At 41.2% G+C, this 20,206-nt stretch overlaps 2 protein-coding genes across 3 annotated transcripts in view; both read left to right on the plus strand.

The window, feature by feature from the left end:
* ATL3 (atlastin GTPase 3) overlaps positions 1–16,936 on the plus strand; it is a 50,567-nt gene extending 33,631 nt beyond the window's left edge. For both annotated transcript variants that reach the window (XM_050757197.1, XM_050757199.1), the window contains exons 9-13: positions 4,750–4,877; positions 5,493–5,549; positions 7,990–8,061; positions 9,601–10,032; positions 11,658–16,936. In XM_050757197.1, the coding sequence (XP_050613154.1) occupies positions 4,750–4,877; positions 5,493–5,549; positions 7,990–8,061; positions 9,601–10,032; positions 11,658–11,744 (776 nt within the window). In that variant the 3' untranslated portion in view covers positions 11,745–16,936. The remainder of the gene's footprint in view (positions 1–4,749; positions 4,878–5,492; positions 5,550–7,989; positions 8,062–9,600; positions 10,033–11,657) is intronic.
* The window catches only part of PLAAT3 (phospholipase A and acyltransferase 3), a 369,991-nt gene that overhangs the window by 308,410 nt on the left and 41,375 nt on the right, over positions 1–20,206 (plus strand). The gene's annotated exons all lie outside the window — the stretch shown is intronic.

The following is a 20,206-nucleotide window of genomic DNA, read 5'->3' on the forward strand; positions in this document are numbered from 1 at the left end:
GTGAGAGGAATTGTAGTTGGGACTCTTGGGCTCCATTATCTTATTTTTGTTCCTTTTTCATTAAGGCCTTGAGTCATTAAATGGCTGGCCCTTGATTTACACATGTGTTAAACTGAGCACTCATTAATACGCTTATCCGAGTCTCTCAGATTGCTGGTAATGTTTGCAACACTATGCTAGGTACTTTGATACTTATGCTCCCAGTAATTCCATGAAGTTGATGTAATTTCTTTTATCTTATACGTGAGGAAAATGGCAAAAATAGTTAAGGAAAAGGAGGAAGGTTAAGTAACTTGCTCAAATTGCTCTGCTAGTAAGTAAGTGGTGAGGTGCAGATCTGCATCCAAGTTCTTGTTGCTCCAAACCCATACTGGTCTAAAATAGGGGTTCTTCTGTTATATGGAGGAAATCATTTAGAGGATATGTACTGTTTAGTTACTACTAAAAGGTTTTGAAGTGAATGGTTTTCATAGCCTTATATTAAATATAAAGTGCATTATTTTTAACCTATTTGATTTAGTTGATCCAAGAAAATGAATGTTCAACGCAAGATTTTCATTCCAGCTGATTTTAATATTGCAAAGAAACTGAGTTAAAGAGACTTAACCTTTACCTTTTATTTGTCACTTCTCTGATATTTTTACATGGTTGGCAGCTTTCCTGAGGAGGAGACTTCCCTGGCCTGTTTCATGGCAATTGAAAGATCTAAGATTATTGCTTTGGGAGAGAAATCTGCTTGGCAAGCACTGGACCTAGAATCTTTTACCTGAAAAGCAGTTTCAAGGGAGTTTTCAGAGCTGAGTAGGGAGAGAAAGTTGAGTGTGTGTATGTGTGTCTCTAGGTAATATATTGTTTAGGATTATAATGCTCCATTATTAGTTGTACTTTTACCAACCTGAACTCGGATTTGTTCATCACTGATGGGGAATGTGTCCAGTGGAATTCTTAAATGGAGGTGTTAGGAGAGGATGAATTAGAGTGACTCCTAGTGATTATCCTGTATAAACACACACAAATGGCATTCTTCCATAGTTTCAATTTTAATACTCCAATGCATTGCTTTAAAGTTTGTTTTCATTTTTATCATGCTATTCAGGGAGTAGGCAGAGTTTCTTAAAGTTCAGTAGCCCTGGCTTTTTTAGCATCACTATGCCTGGCTAATTTTTTTATTTTTTGTAGAGACAGGAGCTCCCTATGTTGCCCAGGCTGGTCTCGAACTCCTGACCTCAAGTGATCCTCCCACCTCCCACTTCAACTTCTTAAAGTGTTGGGATTACTGGCATGAGCCACCACGCCCAGCCAGTACTTTTTTAAATGGAAAGATTTGAAAAATAAAAATTTGCTTTTTTGCCTAACTTTAAAATGTTAAAAATATGTTAAAAGCCTGCCCTCTGTGTTTATTTCAGGAACTACAATTATTATGAGGATTGTTCATGAAGAATTCTTACTAGCTCTGCAAAGGTTTATGTACATTTTAGATTTGGAATTTTAGGGAACCTCTTAACCAGGATATTGAAAGGTTTTGAGTGAAGAGTAAATTGGATGCTAAATTGCAAGTAGCAGGTGATTTGTATTTGGCAAGTGCTAGCTTGAGAACCACACATATTTTATTGTAGGAGACCTGTTAGTAGAACTAATGTAGTTTTCAGAATTAAAAAAAAAGATAGACATTATATTTTCTCAGGTATATACTTGTGCAGTTCCATGGTTGAGATTCTGCAGTCCTGTTCCATGTAACTTGGAAAAGACAACATTAGCCTGAGGTTGTTAGGGCTAATCTATAAAAAGAACTTAAAATGTAATTTTTGTGGAACATTTAAATTTCATAAGAACTACATTCTGAAACTATTTCTGCAAATGTTCCCCCAGATATTTTAGGAATTATTCCAGTGGTTTTATTTTAGTTTTAAAGATCAACCACTTATTTAGAGGTAGATGCCTGCCAAACATGATCTTAGTTTTGGTATAACTGATACTGAGCTGCTGTTTCTTGCAGTAATTAGCTAGCATAGCTGCTGAGTTTTTGTTGTTGTTGTTTTTGTTTGTTTGTTTTTTGAGACAGAGTCTTGTCTGCACTCTGTTGCCCAGGCTGGAGTGCAGTGGTGCAATCTCAGCTCACTGCCACCTCCGCCTCCCGGGCTCAAGCGATTCTTGTGCCACATTCTCCCGAGTAACTGGGATTGCAGGAGTGCACTGCCACACCTGGATAATTTTTGTATTTTTAGTAGAAACGGGATTTCACCATGTTGGCCAGGCTGGTCTTGAACTCCTGGCCTCAAGCAATCTGCCCCCCTTGGCCTCTCAAGGTGCTGGGATTACAGGTGCGAGCCACCACGCTAGGCCTAGAATAGCTGCTCTTTGAGAATACTTTTCATCAGATGCAGGATGACTGTGTTGTCAGCATAAAGAAAATTGTCATCTTCCTATTTACTGTCACAGGGAGACCTAATACAGTAACTACTGAGTTGTTTAGTTAGAAATTACACAGGAGGGTTTATAGGGCACAGTCTTCTTTGACACCATTGAAGATTGAGATTGTTTCTGTTATGAGACAGTTTTTGTCTATTCTGATTTTAAAACTGTTATTTTGGTGTAGGCTTCATAGAAACATGAGTAGCATATAGGGTCTGTACAGCTTGTTAAAGTGGCAAGTGTAGCATCTGGATCCTGCTACTACTTCTTGTGTGAGGTATTTTTGAAACACTCAGTCTTTCAGTGTGATGGAAATTGAAACCATACAAAAAGGTTTTTTGAATATATAATACATTCACATGTTTAAAATGTTACAAAGGATTAAAAAGTACTCAGTGAAAAGTCTCTCTTCCATTTTTGTAGGCTTTCAGAGTTTTTTTTTTTTTGTTTGTTTGTTTTTTTTTTGAGACGGAGTCTCGCTCTGCCGCCCAGGCTGGAGTGCAGTGGCCCGATCTCAGCTCACTGCAAGCTCCGCCTCCCGGGTTTATGCCATTCTCCTGCCTCAGCCTCCTGTGTAGCTGGGACTACAGGCGCCCGCCACCTCGCCCGGCTAGTTTTTTGTATTTTTTAGTAGAGACAGGGTTTCACCGTGTTAGCCAGGATGGTCTCGATCTCCTGACCTCGTGATCCGCCCGTCTTGGCCTCCCAAAGTGCTGGGATTACAGGCTTGAGCCACCACGCCCGGCCGGCTTTCAGAGTTTCTTTAGTATATGAAAGCAAATGTGAATGTGTACAGAAATGGCCTATTATGTATACTTTTATACTTTTTCCCTACAAGGTTATAAAGTACTTTTCCCATGCTTTTCTTAAAATTTTAGTTTTATTTTTCATGTTATAGTCTGTTGGTGGAGTATTGAAGAGTTCTTATTTGATGTGGGCTCCTACCTGCTTTTTTTTTCAGTGTATAGCTGGGAACCCAAGAAGATGTTAGAAGATTATGTAAATCAGCTTTTCTGTATTTTAATTCTCCTGTGTCTTTGTAGTTGGACCAGCCAATAATTCTTTCTTTGAGGAAAGAACTCTATTTAATGGTTCTCCTGATCCCTCTATGGAAACCTTGTAGAAACTGCAGAGAATCTGTCACCTTTCTTGAGTTAGTGGTCTTTTCATTTTGGGGTGGTTCCAAGGGTCTCTGAGGAGATAATAGAAAATAAGTATAATGAGGGACAGGTACTTCTTCTTTTAACATTAAAAAAATTAACAAGAATAAATCAAATGGATGACCAGTGATTTCTAATTGATTTAAAAGAGTAGTGTGAGGGCGTGGCAAAGGTCTGAGACAACTTGAGAGGTTGAAAATTGACCTGTTGTAGAGCTTGTTAATAAATTCTTTTTTTTTTTTTTTTTTTTTTGAGATGGAGTTTCACTCTGTTGCCCAGGCTGGAGTGCAGTGGTGCGATCTTGGCTCACTGCAACCTCTGCCTCCCGGGTTCAAGCTGTTCTCTGCCTCAGCCTCCCAAGTAGCTGGGGTTACAGGTGCCCGCCACCACCTCCGGCTAATTTTTGCATTTTTAGTAGAGATGGGGTTTCACCATCTTGGCCAGACTGGTCTTGAACTCCTGATCCACCTGCCTTGACCTCCCAGAGTGCTGGGATTACAGGCGTGAGTCACTGCGCACGGCCATCAAATTATTAAAAAGTGAAATTTCTTGAAAGGCTAGGGAGTAGACCAGATATCCCAGAGTGAAAACCAAGGTAAGGATATTCTGCATATATAGTATTCTATTTTGAACTAGAGAACACTTTCTACTGCAGTGGGGAAAGAGAAAAATGAAGGTACATTGGGACAGAGATCTATCAGCAACTTGGTCATAGCCAGAAAGTGTCAAAACATAGTCTCAGACCCCTTATTCTCTCCCACTTTTTTTTTTTTTTTCTTGAGGTGGAGTTTCACTCTTGTTGCCCAGGCTGGAGTGCAGTGGTGCAATCTCGGCCCACTGCAACCTCCTCCTCCTGGGTTCAAGTGATTCTCCTGTCTCACCCTCCTGAGTAGCTAGGATTACAGGCACCCACCACCATGCCCGGTTAGTTTTTCTATTTTTAGTAGAGACGGGGTTTCACTATGTTGGTCAGGCTGGTCTCCTGACCTTAGGCGATCCACCCGCCTCAGCCTTCCTAAGTGCTGGGATTATGGGCAGGAGCCACCAGGCCGGCTTCTCTCCCACTTTCAACAACCAATGTTAAAAGCACTAGACTGGGAATATTGCATTTTATGTTCACTTTGGTTGAATAAGGCTGTTTGGCTTATTTTTTCCTTCTTTGTGGTCCTGTGAACAGATATTGCTGGTGAATTCAAAGAGCAGTTACAGGTACTGATACCGTATGTATTAAACCCATCTAAGTTAATGGAAAAGGAGATCAATGGCTCAAAGGTCACCTGTCGGGGACTATTGGAGTATTTTAAGGTAAATATGGATTTTAATTATTAAAATTTTTGATTTTTGGTAAAGCTGATCTAACTTGTAAATCAAGTTGAATTTAAATATTGTGAAACTTAAAATTTTCTGGGGGAGATGGTGAAAGGCATTTTCAGAGACCTTGGTGTCCTTCCGGGAGTGGGCCATTGGGTGGCAGTATTGGTCTGAGAACCAAATGGATGTTCTTTGCACTCTCTTAGAGGAGCAATTAGCTGTGACTAAAGGAAGATTGTTCCTCAAGGAAGATGGTGTGGACAGGAGGTGGTTAGGAAGTTGCTGTGAGTAGGAGGAGACGGCACCTAGATGTGACACGACTACCTCAAGGCGGATGGTCACTCTGCCCACAGGTAGTGGTGAGGTCAGCGTGCATGGGGAGCTGGATGGGAATCCTAGCCTCTGTAGGTTTGTGCTGCTTGAGAACATTTTTAGTTAACTAAAAATGCTAACATGCACTCAAAGGTGTGTGGTGTGTTTTTGCTAATTCCTGGTTGTTGATCTAAGTGTTTAGGAAAATGCAGTTGTATGGTCACTTTCTAAAAATTAATTATGAGTAAGATATGACTGAATAACATTTTATAGCAGTTTTTATGTTTATATTTTAAGGCATATATTAAAATTTATCAAGGAGAAGATCTGCCTCACCCCAAGTCCATGCTTCAGGTAAACAAGATTTGACATCCTAAATGCTACCCTTCAATTACCTGAGTTGACCTGTATACAATAAGCAGAGTTCTTCAGGAAGAGAATGTGCTTTTTCTCCTTTTTCATTATGCTGGGGTCTGTTAATTTTTTTTTAGCACATTTTGCAGTAGTGTGGCCTCCTAGTTCACTTTGCAGTAATGTGACCTTCTAGTTCACTTGTTTGTATTCATGGTTGTACAGTTGAAATGGCTTCTTCTCACTGGGCCTAGTCTTTTCACCAAACACACTTCGGGAAGCACAGCTTATTATTCTTGGGTGAAACATACCCAGCATGTTAGACAAGCAATTTCTTGTCATCTGTTGTTTATTATTTTTTTAATATAATTTATAATTTATAATTTTTTGAGACAGAGTCTCACTCTTGACAAGGCTGGAGTGCAGTGGCATGATCTCGGCTCACCGCAACCTCCACCTCCTGGGTTCAAGTGATTCTCGTGCCTCAGCCTGCCAAGTAGCTGGGATTATAGGCATATACCCCACCATGCCTGGCTAATTTTTGTGTTTTTAATAGAGATCGGTTTAGCCATGTTGCCCAGGCTGGTCTCGAACTCCTGGACTCAAGCAATCCGACCGTCTTGGCCTCCCGAAGTGCTGGGATTATAGGGGTGAGCCACCGTGCCTGGCCATAATTTTTTTAATAATAAAAAAAAAAATAGTGATGTGGTCTTGCTGTGTTGCTCAGGCTGGTCTCAAACTTGGCTCAAGCGATGTGCCTGCCTCAGCCTCCCAAAGTGCTAAGATTATAGGTGTAAGCCACCGTGCCTGACCTACTGTTTACTTTAGTGGAACATGTCCTGACATACCTGTTTACTGTTCGCTAATCAGGTTTTTAATTTGCAACTAGAATGTCATTTGGTTAGAATATAATTTTTACTTTCATATGCTGAACATAAGGGGATTTATTGCCAAGTGTTGATTTCTTTTGTAGCAGAAAATTTTCATAAAGGGAGCTAGCGCCTGGGATTGACATTGCAAATAATTTTTTCCTTTTTTTTTTTTTGAGACGGAGTCTCGCTCTGTTGCCCAGGCTGGAGTGCAGTGGCGCGATCTCGGCTTACTGCAAGCTCCGCCTCCTGGGTTCATGCCATTCTCCTATCTCAGCCTCCCAAGTAGCTGGGACTACAGGCACCTGCCACCATGCCTGGCTAATTTTTTTTTTATTTTTAGTAGAGATGGGGTTTCACAGTGTTAGCCAGGATGATCTGTATCTCCTGACCTTGTGATCTGCCCACCTCAGCCTCCCAAAGTGCTGGGGTTACAGGCATGAGCCACCGCGCCCGGCACCTCCCCCGCCTGCCCTTTTTTTTTTCTTTTTTTTTTTTTAAATAGAAACAGGATCTAGCCGTGTTGAGCAGGCTGGTGTTGAATTCTTGGGCTCAAGTGATCCTCCCACCTCAGCCTCTCAAAGTGCTGAGATTACAAGCATGAGCCACTAATCCCAGCTTTTTCCTTTTCTTTTCTTTTTTTTTTTTTTTGAGACAGAGTCTTGCTGTATCGCTCAGGCTGGAGTACGGTGGCATTATCTCGGCTCACTGCAACCTCTACCTCCCGGGTTCAAGCAGTTCTCCTGCCTCAGCCTCCTGAGTAGCTGGGACTATAGGCATGCACCACCATGCTCAGCTAATTATTTTGTGTTTTTAGTAGAGATGGGGTTTCACCACGTTGGCCAGGCTGGCCTTGAATTCCTGACCTTGTGATCTGCCAGCCTTGGCCTCCCAAAGTGCCAAAGTGCTGGGATTACAGGCATGAGCCACCGCACCCAACCTTTCCTTCTTTTTTATTTATTTATTTATTTATTTGACTCACATCTATTTTTTTAAAGTTGAAGCAGTGGAGCCAGGTGTGGTGGCTTACGCCTGTAATCCCAGCGCTTTGGGAGGCTGAGGTGGGCAGATCACTTGAGCCTGGGCGTTCAAGATCAACTTGGGCAATATAGGGAGACTCTAGCTGTGCAAAACAAAAACTTCAAAAGTTAGCCAAGCGTGGTGGCACGCAGTGGCGGGAGGATGGCTTGCATTCAGGAGATGAAGGTTGCCGTGTGCTGAGATCACCAGTGAACTCCAGCCTGGGTGACAGAGTGAGACTCTGTCTCAAAAAAATAAAATTTAAACAATTAAAAAATAAATTGATGCAATGAAATATTTTCCTTGAATTTTGGAGATTTAATTTTTGCTAAAGATTCTTATGTATAAGAATACGTATTTCTATGTATATGAACTTCTACCATTTTTTTGGGTAGAAAACTTGGCAGAGAAAGTATTTTATTTCATCAGTTGAACTATATGGAAATCTAGAAAAATAGGAAGAATGGGGAATAGAGAAGATTTTTTATTAGGTCATTTGTGGAGGAATGTTAAAAGAGGAAGGATTTATAGTTCATGTTTTTCTCTCTTAAAAGGCCACTGCTGAAGCCAACAACTTAGCAGCTGCAGCCTCTGCCAAGGACATTTATTATAACAACATGGAAGAGGTACGTGGGACATATGCCTCATTCTGAAATATCTATAACCTGTCTGGGCATTGTTGCGGACTTCAGAAGCCCAACTTGATCCTACTTAATGTATCTTTAAGTGGTGAGGCAACAAAGTTATATTCAGGTTGTCCTGGTAACGGGGGCCTTCTAATTATTACCATTTCTTTTTTTGTTTGTTTTTGTTTTGTTTTGTTTGAATAGCAAATAGTTTATTGGTAAGTACATGGTTTCAGTGGGAGTAATAAATTCACACGAACAGGAGACAGTAATCAAGTCAAAAGAATAAATGCTTACTAATAATCAGAAAATCTGTGGCCATTAAGGCTGGCACATAAAAATCCAAAATCACTCAGAGGCCAAATAAGAAGATTCGTGCTCTTATTAGTTCACATGGAGTAGGTCCATAGTACCTGGAATCTGTAGAATTCTGTAGATTATCACCTTCTGACCAGACATGACCCACTGGGGCATAACTGTGGCTTTTAAGGAAATCTGATGGACTAGAGGTGAGGATTTTGTCTCCTTCCAAACCAGTTACTCTTTTACAAATATTTGATTTTGGATCACTTGGGCTTTTTGCAGTCACCTCTTTGGATACTATAAAAATGTTGACTAAGATTTTCTTCAAAGACAATATCTGAATTTTGAATTGTAGGCTCCACTGATGGTCCAGAACACATGACAACACCACCAACGTATTCAAAAGCACAGTGAGCTATACAGCCATACTGAATAGTATAGCCAGCAAGTCGAAAGGTTTCCCCAGAACACCACGAAGCATAGTTCTGTGTAGACTCTGCCACCATTGGTCATAGGTCTGTTCTATAATTCATTCAATTTTTAGGGAAGTCGCAGGGCTTCCAGAAAAAAAAAAAAAAAAAGCATGTCTCAAAGCGTATGTGCGTGATCCATGATTTCAGGAATCCTTGGGTCCCAAAGAACCCTGAAGACCCTCAACCAGGACATAGGTGGGCCTTTCTCACCTGGGTCCCCCAGAAGTTGACCGTTTGGTTTTGTTTTTTTGAGACATAGTCTCACTCTGTCACCCTGGCTGGAGTGCAGTGATACGATCTCGGCTCACTGCAGCCTCCGCCTCCCGGGTTCAAGCGGTTCTCCTGCCTCAGCCTTCTGAGTAGCTGGGATTACAGGTGCCTGCCATCACGCCCGGCTAATGTTTTTTGTATTTTTAGTAGAGACGGAGTTTCACCATGCTGGCCAGACTGATTTCGAACTCCTGACCTCAAGTGGTCTGCCTGCCCCAGCCTCTCAAAGTGATGGGATTACAGGCGTGAGCCACTGTGCCTGGCCCAATGTCACTGCTCTTTCCAATTAATATTATCACCCTGGTTTTTTAAGTGTGTTTTTCAGAGGAAGTGAAACTAGACTTTATTGGTCTTAGTCATCTTTTAAAAGTTAACTTATTAATATATTGTTAACATCTTAAAACATTCTAATCCCTTCATTATCTTTTCATGTTTTATTTGGCAGTTGTTTTTGAAGAGATCTTTTAACATATCGTGTCTTTGTTCTTCTTAGGTTTGTGGGGGAGAGAAACCTTATTTGTCCCCAGACATTCTAGAGGAGAAGCACTGTGAATTCAAACAACTTGCTCTGGACCATTTTAAGAAGACCAAGAAGATGGGTGGGAAGGATTTCAGCTTTCGTTACCAGCAGGAGCTGGAGGAGGAAATCAAGGAATTATATGAGAACTTCTGCAAGCACAATGGTAGCAAGAACGTCTTCAGCACCTTCCGAACCCCTGCAGTGCTGTTCACGGGCATTGTAGCTTTGTACATAGCCTCAGGCCTCACTGGCTTCATAGGTCTTGAGGTTGTAGCCCAGTTGTTCAACTGTATGGTTGGACTACTGTTAATAGCGCTCCTCACCTGGGGCTACATCAGGTATTCTGGTCAATATCGTGAGCTGGGCGGAGCTATTGATTTTGGTGCCGCATATGTGTTGGAGCAGGTAAGTGGTGCTGCTGAAGAGCCTAAGGGTTGATAATGGGCAGATATTTGTGCTTCTGTTGTGAAATATCTTAGTTTGGAAGAATTTCATAGCAAAGACATGAGACAATGGCCACTCCCTTGGCCTTCGTTTTCTGATAGACTTTATGTTTTATCATCCTTTAGGATATTAATATTTATTCTTAATATTTTGTTTCCATGCCTAAAAAGGCCCCCCCAACCTTCTTTTTTTTTTTTTTTTCTGAGACAAAGTCTCGCTCTGTTCTCTTGCCCAGGCTGGAGTCCAATGGCATGATCCTGGCTCACTGCAATGTCAGCCTCCCAGGTTCAAGCGATTCTCTTGCCTCAGCCTCCCAAGTAGCTGAGACTACAGGTGTGTGCCACCATGGCCCGCTAGTTTTTGTATTTTTAATAGAGACAGGGTTTCACCATGTTGACCAGGCTGGTCTCGAACTCCTGACCTCATGATCCGCCTGCCTTGGCCTCCCAAAGTGCTGGGATTACAGGTGTGAGCCACCGCGCCCGGCCCAGAAATAGCCCTTTAATGCAAAAACATTGCAACTTAGACATACTGATTGTGTTTCCCTTTGGCAACTTTTTTTTTTTTTTTCCTGAGGCAGAGTTTTACACTTTTGCCCAGGCTGGAGTGAAATGGTGTGATCATGGCTCACTGCAACCTCTGTCCACTGGGTTCAAGAGATTCTCTTGCCTCAGCCTCCGAAGAATAGCTGGGATTATAGGTGCCCGACATCACACCCAGCTAATTTTTATGTATTTTTTAGTAGAGATAGCATTTTGCCGTGTTAGCTAGGCTGGTATTGAACTCCTGACCTCAGGTGATCCACCCGCCTCGGCCTCCCAAAGTGCTAGGATTATAGGCATGAGCTATCGTACCTGGCCGGCAACTTCTAATTACATACTCTTCAGACATAATTTTTATGTGATTCTCCCTTTTCACCCGCCCCCAGATTTATTTCACTGAAAATCAAGAGCTTTGAAAAAATTATGAACTTAACGAAAAATGTTCGGTTTTGAGTCCTACTGGATTAGGAAAGGGATGGTATCTCTTTTTATTTAAAAATCTTCCAAAAGCCAGTGACTTGCTTATTTACTTATTGGGTTGCTTATTTATTTATTTATAAAATTCTTTTTGGAGACGAGGTCTTGCTCTGTCACCCAGGCTGGTATCTTACCTCACTGTAACTTAAAACTCCTGGGCTCAAGTGATCCTCCCGCCTCAAGTGAGCCTCCCAAGCAGCTGGTGTTACAGGCGAGTGCCACCACACCCGACTAACCCAGTAGCTCTTGGACATTGACATGGTCAAATTTTGTACATCTTTGAGATGATACATTTGTTTTTCTGAGTAACATGAACAGATTAGTTGGGTTAGCAGCTTGTGAAGCCACAGGAGCTGCCTATCCTACCCCAGCCACAGAGCAGATGTTCCCCTGGCTCTCTTGGGAGTTAGTTCCTGCCACAGCTTCCCTGTATCCCTGCATTTTCATTACAGTGCTTTCTGTAACATGCTGATGATGGAGACAGGTTTTTGAAAGGTTAAGGACTTACTTTCTTGTTGCTGTGTTGTATTTTATTAACTTACATGTTGAATAAATGGACTTTTGCAGGCTTCTTCTCATATCGGTAATTCCACTCAGGCCACCGTGAGGGATGCAGTTGTTGGAAGACCACCCCAGGTTAAAAAAGCTCAATAGCATCTTAACATGAAGATCAAACAAAAAAACGAACCCCTACTGATTTCTGGGTTTCTGCCACGGCCACAGGTTCATATCTAGAGGAATGGCAGATCTGAGACCATCCAGGAAGAGCTAAAACATGGCCCTGTAATAAATGAGCAGACCTCTCCTGTGGTTTCTGATTATTAAACACACTTCCATTTCTCTTGGAAGCATTTCTTTTCCTTGCTGTTATAGATGCAAGCCTGTGTCTATTTTCATATTACTCTGCTTTGTGCACTTTATGGAGGAGGAAGCGAGAGGAAAATGGAAATGCAGCTTTTAAGTTCTTTATGTGCCACTTAGTGCCTTTTAAGATTGATTCCCTGATTTTGCAGACACGATGGGGAGGGGTTGGAGGATAACCTCATGAAAGATGCCATTTTTGGGGTGAAACTTGTCATTTCTTTTATACTTTACTCTTTTGAGAAGGATTCCTTTTTTCTTTTCTTTTTTTTCTTGAGTTGGAGTCTCACTCTTTCACCAGGCTTGAGTGCAGTGGTGTAATCTTGGCTCACTGCAACCTCCACCTGCCGGGTTCAAGCAATTCTCCTGCCTCAGCCTCCCTAGTAGCTGGGACTACAGGTATATGCCACTATGCCCAGCTAATTTTTTTGTATTTTTAGTAGAGACGGGGTTTCACCATATTGGCCAGGATGGTCTCCATCTCTTGACCTTGTGATCCACCCGCCTTCGCCTCCCAAAGTGCTGGAATTACAGGCGTGAGCCACCGTGCCCAGCCAAGAAGGATTCCTTTTTTAAAAGTTTACAAAACTTGGAGAAACTTCAGAACTAAAGACTAACTGAAAATGATGTCATTACACTTTTAAAAAATTTACAATAGGGAATCCTATTGCCTATTGTGGAAAAATCGTGTCACATTTAAATATACCATACTCTGAAATGTGAGGTTTTTACCCAGTAGATTGACAGTTTTGTTGCAATTTGCTCTATTTTTTTTTTTGGTCCCTATAGCTTCTTTCTAGAAAAAGAGGCAAACGTGCCTTGAAAAGCCAGGGTGGCTCATAATAAAAGGAATGAGATAGATACTTTAAGAAAAAAGCTAAGTTTAAATGAACCATGTGACCTCTGATAAGTCACTTGAACTTGTGCCTTGGTCAGGTTCACTGTAGGTTTACATATGTATGTATTTTATACACAAGTCTTGTAATTGTCATTTGAGGGGATTTGTTTTTGAGAGTTCTGCATAAGAACAGAACTTTATTAAAGATTAGAGGGAAGATATTATCAAATATTACTGCCTTTAATTGATGTCTAATTTCATAATTCATGTGGCTTAGCAGCAATTAATAAATAACCTGATTTAAGGTCTTTACTCAGAATGTTAATTTGCATTCTCTGCCCTGTCTGATGTTCTTAATAATGAAGCTAAAATTAACCCATTTTATTTAGTGAATTATCTATTTAATTTTACTTTGGCTAGTCTGGTAGCTTTAAGATAGCGTTGGCTTAGCAAGGAGCAAAGTCCTACCCAAATATAAACAATATCTAGAAGTATCTAAGAGTTCTTTTTTTCTGTTTACCTTGATTAGGAGATAAAGTTTTATCTGTTAGTTGCTTTTCCTTTTGGAATTATTGTGGATTTTAAAACTTAAAACTTGCCTGCAAGTATTTATATAAACATTCAGGTATATAAGCCTTAATTTCTGAGATAATTTAACTTTTGTTATGGGAGGGAGGTAAGAGTGTAAATTTTATATAGATGAAGGTAAGATCTGAGTGTAAACTTTATATACATTAAGTATGAATGGAAGGTAGAAAAAAAGAAAGTCCCTTTTTGCTTGTAATTTATCAAATAATTTTCTTTTGACATTTTACCACTGAAGTATTTCTATAAGTCCTAAATTCCCAGCATACTATGTCTCATATTTATATGCCATCTTGCAAATAGTTCTTGCTATTTTATTCACTTGCTGTTACACTTTAGAAAAATGCCAGCTTGTTTACTTGCATTTATCAGTGATGCCAAGCTTTGACTGTTAACTTGAAAGCTTGCTTCTGAAATGTTGGTGCATTTTCAGGTGACCTCTTATCTCTCTGAAAGTTCATACCTATTAGCAGACTCTGTAAATATTGAGATACTTAGCTTTTAATACATTCTATAAGTAAATTTATAGATTTCAGAATAACTGTCAAAAAATTTAATGGTAAGAAGGGGTGATGTGTCGAAAACTCATACTAAAGTATTAGGTCACTTTTAAAAAAGTGATAATCTGTGATTTAATGAAATCTTAAGATCAGTTACTATTTAAATTCACCATTTCTGTTTTGGTCTTATAAAGAAACCTTGGTTTAATTATCCAGATGAAGTCCCCCTCACCTTTTTTTTTTTCTTCTTCTTCTGCTTCTGGAAATTGTTTATAAAGTTTTCTCAGTGAGGGTTCTGAAGAGTTTTCTTTGGCCTCTTTTCTCTCAACAGTAAATTGATGATTTTATATCAGCTTTTTCAATGAAAGATGCATTATCATTGCTGGCTATAAATCATCCTGGGGAGATTTATAACCAGGTTACAAATAATTTCTTTTACTTCTTTCACCTTTTACTTGTGGTTCAGATGCTCAGACTGTGTGTTTGTGTCGTGTCTGTTGCTCTACCACTTTCCATGCAGTCATTTTTAATTTTACACAATCGTAACAATATATGGAACTCATTCCTATGAATATATAAAAGGAGGCTTCCAAAATTTTCTATTAAAATATTTCAGGATAAATGTTGATAATTTGAAAAAATAATTTCAGTGAGCTGCTTATAGTACAAATGGTAGAATCAGAGTTTTCATTCTTTCATTGAGAAATCTTTCTGTAAGATTGACTCGTAGATAAAATGAAACTACTGTGTACGATAAAACACTTTCAGAGTCATGCCTTATTTTATCTTATTTCATTTTAGTTTTTGAGACAGAGGTCTCGCTCTGTCGCCCAGGTTGGAATGCAGTGGTGCAGTCTCGTCTCACTGCAACCTCCACCTCCCGGGCTCAAGCGATTCTCCTGTCTCAGCTTCCTGAGTAGCTGGGACTACAGATGTACGCCACCACGCCTGGCTAAGTTTTGTATTTTTACTAGAGGTGGGGTTTTGCCATGTTGATCAGGCTGGTCTCAAACTCCTGACTTCAGGTGATCCACCCCACTCAGCCTCCCAAAGTGTTGAGATTACAGGCGTGAGCCACCCCGCCCAGCTGAGTCATGCCTTATTTTCATAGTATAACAAGAAATGTTCTGTGGAAGTTTATGTTTTAACACCTCTTTTATACTTGGTAAAATTGCCTGTGTTTCGCTTTATTTATTTTATTTTTTTGAGATGGACTCTTGTACTGTCGCCCAGGCTGAAGTGCAGTGGTGTGGTCTTGTCTCACTACAACCTCTGCCTCCTGGGTTCAAGTGATTCTTCTGCCTCAGCCTCCCAAGTAGCTGGGGTTACAGGCATGTGCCACCACACCCGGCTTATTTTCGTATTTTTAGTAGAGACAGGGCTTCACCATGTTGACCAGGCTGGTCTCAACTCCTCGGGTAATCTGCCTGCCTTGGCCTTCCAAAGTGCTGGGATTACAGGCGTGAGCCCCTGGAACCTGGGCTTGTTTTGCTTTATTTTTTCTCTTACATGAAGTAAAGCGCTTTGGTCAAACAGACACATTATACTGCCTTGTACTGGTGATCAGTTTCATTAGTGGATCACACACAGTGTTCTACCTGGCTTGTAAAATGGTGCCTTGGATAGGGTGAGTTTGGATAAGTATGTATGAGTTATAGCAAAATTAAGTAGGTTGAGTCAAGTCCATGTAAAAGCAATAAAACAGTTTTAATTTTTTTCCTAGGTTCTTTTAAAAAATGATGTAACTTACATGGAAGTCTTCATAGAACTTTTTTCTTTCCTAGAACTATTGAAATGTAATTTAGGATGATTTGATGTTCCATCTCAAGTTGTCAACATGGCTGTGTCATTCTGGCTTACACATTTTTGATCTAACAATTCTAGTCAAGGGATAAGGGCAGAATGAAGACAAGCTTCAGTTATGAAAGTACAAACTATTTGTGTGATTAATTTTTAAAAATGACAAGAAGCCCATTGTAAAAGAATATTTGCAGTCAAATCACTTTTCTTATGTTGTAAGTCCTGTTGTAGCTATGTTTTGGGTAGTGGTTCTCATCTACCTTGGAGTGCATAAGACTTACCTAGCAGGCTTGTTTAAAAAGTTCAGATTCCCAGCTTCGTACCCAGGGATTGCCTCAGGTGGTATGGGCTGTGGTCCTGGAGTCATCACTTTTATAAATAGTGGTTCAGAGCCCACAGAGAGAGACTGCTTCATCGAATGGGAAGTACCAAGGAGAAAGTACAATTCTGTATTGTCTGGAGGCAAGTGGACACTTTGTACCTGAGGTTTAGAATAGGTGGTCTCTTGCCAGTACAGTCCCAGGCGTTTTATGTGTTTAGAAGTAGTAAGGATGCCTTTAATTCAGAGGATTAAGCTCCTTAAAGCTGTTTTTCTCCATTGTCATAGTGCCTTCTCTGAAAAACGAATGTACAAGTATCCTATTTTCTAACAGATGTAACTAGGGTTTTTTTAAAAGCACTTTTTCATAGTTTTTCTTTTAAAAAGTAAAATTCAGCACTGTGACTTCAATCCCCAAATCTTTCACATACAGGTGAAACCTTAAGCCACAAATAAAAATAATGAACAAGAAGGAAGACAAGATCCTAATTTCTGTCATTAGCGACCTAAGTACCCCATATCAGAAGCTTTGCAAAACAGATCTAGGGACAGAAGGGTTTTTTGAAAGACATTTTTCTTTGGAGAGGAATTTTGTGTGCCAGGACTAAAGTTTAAATATAGTGTTTTTATGAGCAAGGGAAGGTAGCATTGATTCCCAAAGCTTTCTAATTAGATACATGCTGTCATGGATGTAAGCCTTAAAGGAGTTAATACTAATCTTGTACATACATAAATTTTCCTCAGGTTTCTTTTTTATTTAAAAAAATGATTTGTTAAAAGTACTTTCTGCTAGACCCTTGCCTTTGAGTGGCTTTGAAATTTAATATAGTTTTTAAAAAGTGCAATGAGATGAGATTATGCTATTAGTATATTAAAAGCATGTTTCTGTTTTACTCCAATTTGTAAGATCATTTAATGGAATAAAGATCACAACACCATGTTATCTGTGTTTTCTTTCTCTTTTTTTTTTTTAATATGGGAGGTTATGTGAAATAGAGTTTGGCTTGGCAAAGTGAGTAAGACTTCTGACGGGATAGTGGCAATGTGGTTTGAGTAAGCTTTCTCTGTCTTACAAAACGATACTGAACTAGTATCTTACTAGCATAGTCCTGGAGAAGGCTCTGTTGTTGGCGGGGTTGCTTAAAAGTGAGCACAAGGGCCGGGCGCGGTGGCTCAAGCCTGTAATCCCAGCACTTTGGGAGGCCGAGACGGGCGGATCACGAGGTCACAAGATGAAGACCATCCTGGCTAACACAGTGAAACCCCGTCTCTACTAAAAAATACAAAAAACTAGCCGGGCGAGGTGGTGGGCGCCTGTAGTCCCTGCTACTCGGGAGGCTGAGGCAGGAGAATGGCGTGAACCCGGGAGGTGGAGCTTGCAGTGAGCTGAGATCCGGCCACTGCACTCCAGCCTGGGCGACAGAGCGAGACTCCGTTTCAAAAAAAAAAAAGTGAGCACAAGGGCCAGGTGTGGTGGCTCACTCCTATAATCATAGCACTTTGGGAGGCTGAGGTGGGAGAAATGCTTGAGCCTAGGAAATTGAGACCAACTTGGGCAATATATGGAGACACTTTCCACCTCTGTCTCTACAAAATAGATTAGCGAGGCATAGTGGTGCCCACCTGTAGTCCTAGCTTCTCTGGAGGCTGAGGCAGGATGATCACTTGAGCCTAAGAGTTTGAGACCAACTTGGGCAACATATGGAGACACCTTCCACCCCTGTCTCTGAAGGAAAAAAAAAAAAGCCAGGCATGATGGTGCGCACCTGTAGTCATAGCTACTCTGGAGGCTGAGGCAGGATAATCACATGAGCCCAGGAGTTCGAGGCTGAATGGCAGCCTGGGCAACAGCAAGACCCTGTCTCTCAAAAAATAAGTGCAAATTTTATTTACAGTAACATGGACTTGTGAAGACCTCTGAATTTGTAGCACTTTCATTTAGTTGCCCCATCTGGAGCCAGCTGATTAAATAGTTTCTCTTTGGGGGTGGGGCCAGGGAACCTAAATCTCTGCTGAAAGCTTTCTCTTTCACTGATGACCTTGGACACAGTGGGGAGATTGAATTGAATTTCTCAAATATGACAAATAGCTAGACATACCCCATTTAGCCCTACAGTAAAAAGATTTCTTCCCTAGTTGGAAACACTGGGTGGGATCAACAGCATTTCTCCATCCAACCACCCCATCCATCCCTGGTTGTTACCGTATGTCAGGTGCTGCCCTTGAGTTCATCACAGTTTAGTAGGGAAGGGGCAAACTCAAGGCTGATGATGTGAAGAGTATGATGAAAACAAAGATTCAGGACTTGAGTGCCACCATCAGGGTAGACGCTCTCATCAGCATAAACTGGGGAGAAGGAAAGACCAGGGTGAGGAATGCAGTCCTGTATGGATGGGGAGCAGTTAAGCAAGCTGGCTTGTCTTTGGCGCATTGACATTCTTGCTTTTGATTATCGTATATCACTTTGCAAAAGACAAGTCCAACTCTAATTAGCTTAATCAAAGAAGGAAAAATTTGTTAACTGGGAAAAAGTTTCTTGTAATTGGACATATGGGGTAAAACTGGTATCAGGCACTGGAGGAACTCAAATGTCAACAGGGCTCTTATTTCAGTGTTCAGTGACCTGTTTTTTTCTTTTTATTATTATACTTTAAGTTCTAGGGTACATGTGCACAAAGTGCAGGTTTGTTACCTATGTATACATGTGCCATGTTGGTGTGCTGCACCCATTAACTCGTCATTTACATTAGGTATATCTCCTAATGCTATCCCCCCTCCCCACTCCCCACAATAGGCCCCGGTGTGTGATGTTCCCCTTCCTGTGTCCAAGTGATCTCGTTCAATTCCCACCTATGAGTGAGAACATGTGGTGTTTGGTTTTCTGTTCTTGCGATAGTTTGCTGAGAAGGATGGTTTCCAGCTGCATCCATGTCCCTACAAAAGACACGAACTCATCCTTTTTTATGGCTGCATAGTATTCCATGGTGTATATGTGCCACGTTCTCTTTTTTTTTTTTTTTTTTTTTTTTTTTGAGACAGAGTCTCGCTTTGTCGCCCAGACTGGAGTGCAGTGGCGTGATCTCGGCTCACTGCAAGCTCCGCTTCCTGGGTTCACGCCATTCTCCTGCCTCAGCCTCCTGAGTAGCTGGGACTACAGGTGCCCACCACCGCGCCCAGCTAATTTTTTTTTGTATTTTTAGTAGAGACGGGGTTTCACTGTGGTCTTGATCTCCTGACCTTGTGATCCGCCCGCCTCGGCCTCCCAAAGTGCTGGGATTACAGGCGTGAGCCACCGCGCCCGGCAGTGCCACGTTTTCTTAATCCAGTCTGTCATCAGTGACTTATTTATCTGCTGTTGCAGATAGGTTTCCTCCATGCTCCAGGGGAGGACAGGCACCAATAGTTCCAGTCTTATATCATCCCACTTTAATGTACCCTGAGGAAAGAGGCTTTTTTTTTTTTTTTTTTTTTTTTTTTTGAGCTACTTGTGAAAAAATAGGTGTGTATATCTGCATCCCAGAGAAGGCTTCTGATTTGTTTGGCTTGAGTCATGCTCCTTCCATGGTCAACACTGTAGCCTGGGGGCTGAGGCATCATAACCAGCCAGACCTAGGTTGTAGGTGCCTGTTGTCAGAGTGATGACCACGTACTATGACTGACAGCTCCACCAGAACCACACGGAGTCACCAAATGAGACTGCTGGGCAGACCAAAACAAATAATCCACTACAGATAACCAATTCCAGTTAACAATGGCCATTGAACAATGAGAGAAATAAAACCTGGACATTTCCCAGGTTAAAGGTTCTGGAATTTTTTTTTTTTTTTTTTTTTTTTTTTTTTCCTGAGACGGAGTCTTGCTCTGTTGCCTAGGCTGGAGTGCGGTGGTGCAATCTCGACTCATTGCAACCTCCGCCTCCTGGGTCAAGTTCTCCTGCCTCAGCCTCCCGATTAGCTGGGATTACAGGCGCCCGCTGCCACGCCCAGCTAGTTTATTTTACTTTTAGTAGAGACGGGGTTTCGCCGTGTTGGCCAGTCTGGTCTCGAGCTCCTGACCTCATGTGATCCACCCGCTTCAGCCTCCCAACATGGTGAAACCCTATCTCTACTAAAAATGCAAAAATTAGTCAGGTGTGGTAGCGCGGGCCTGTAATCCCAGCTACTTGGGAGACTGAGGCAGGAGAATCGCTTGAACCCAGGAGGCGGAGTTTGCA

This window comes from Macaca thibetana, chromosome 14 (assembly GCF_024542745.1).
Source record: "Macaca thibetana thibetana isolate TM-01 chromosome 14, ASM2454274v1, whole genome shotgun sequence".
Classification (NCBI taxonomy): Eukaryota; Metazoa; Chordata; class Mammalia; order Primates; family Cercopithecidae; genus Macaca; species Macaca thibetana.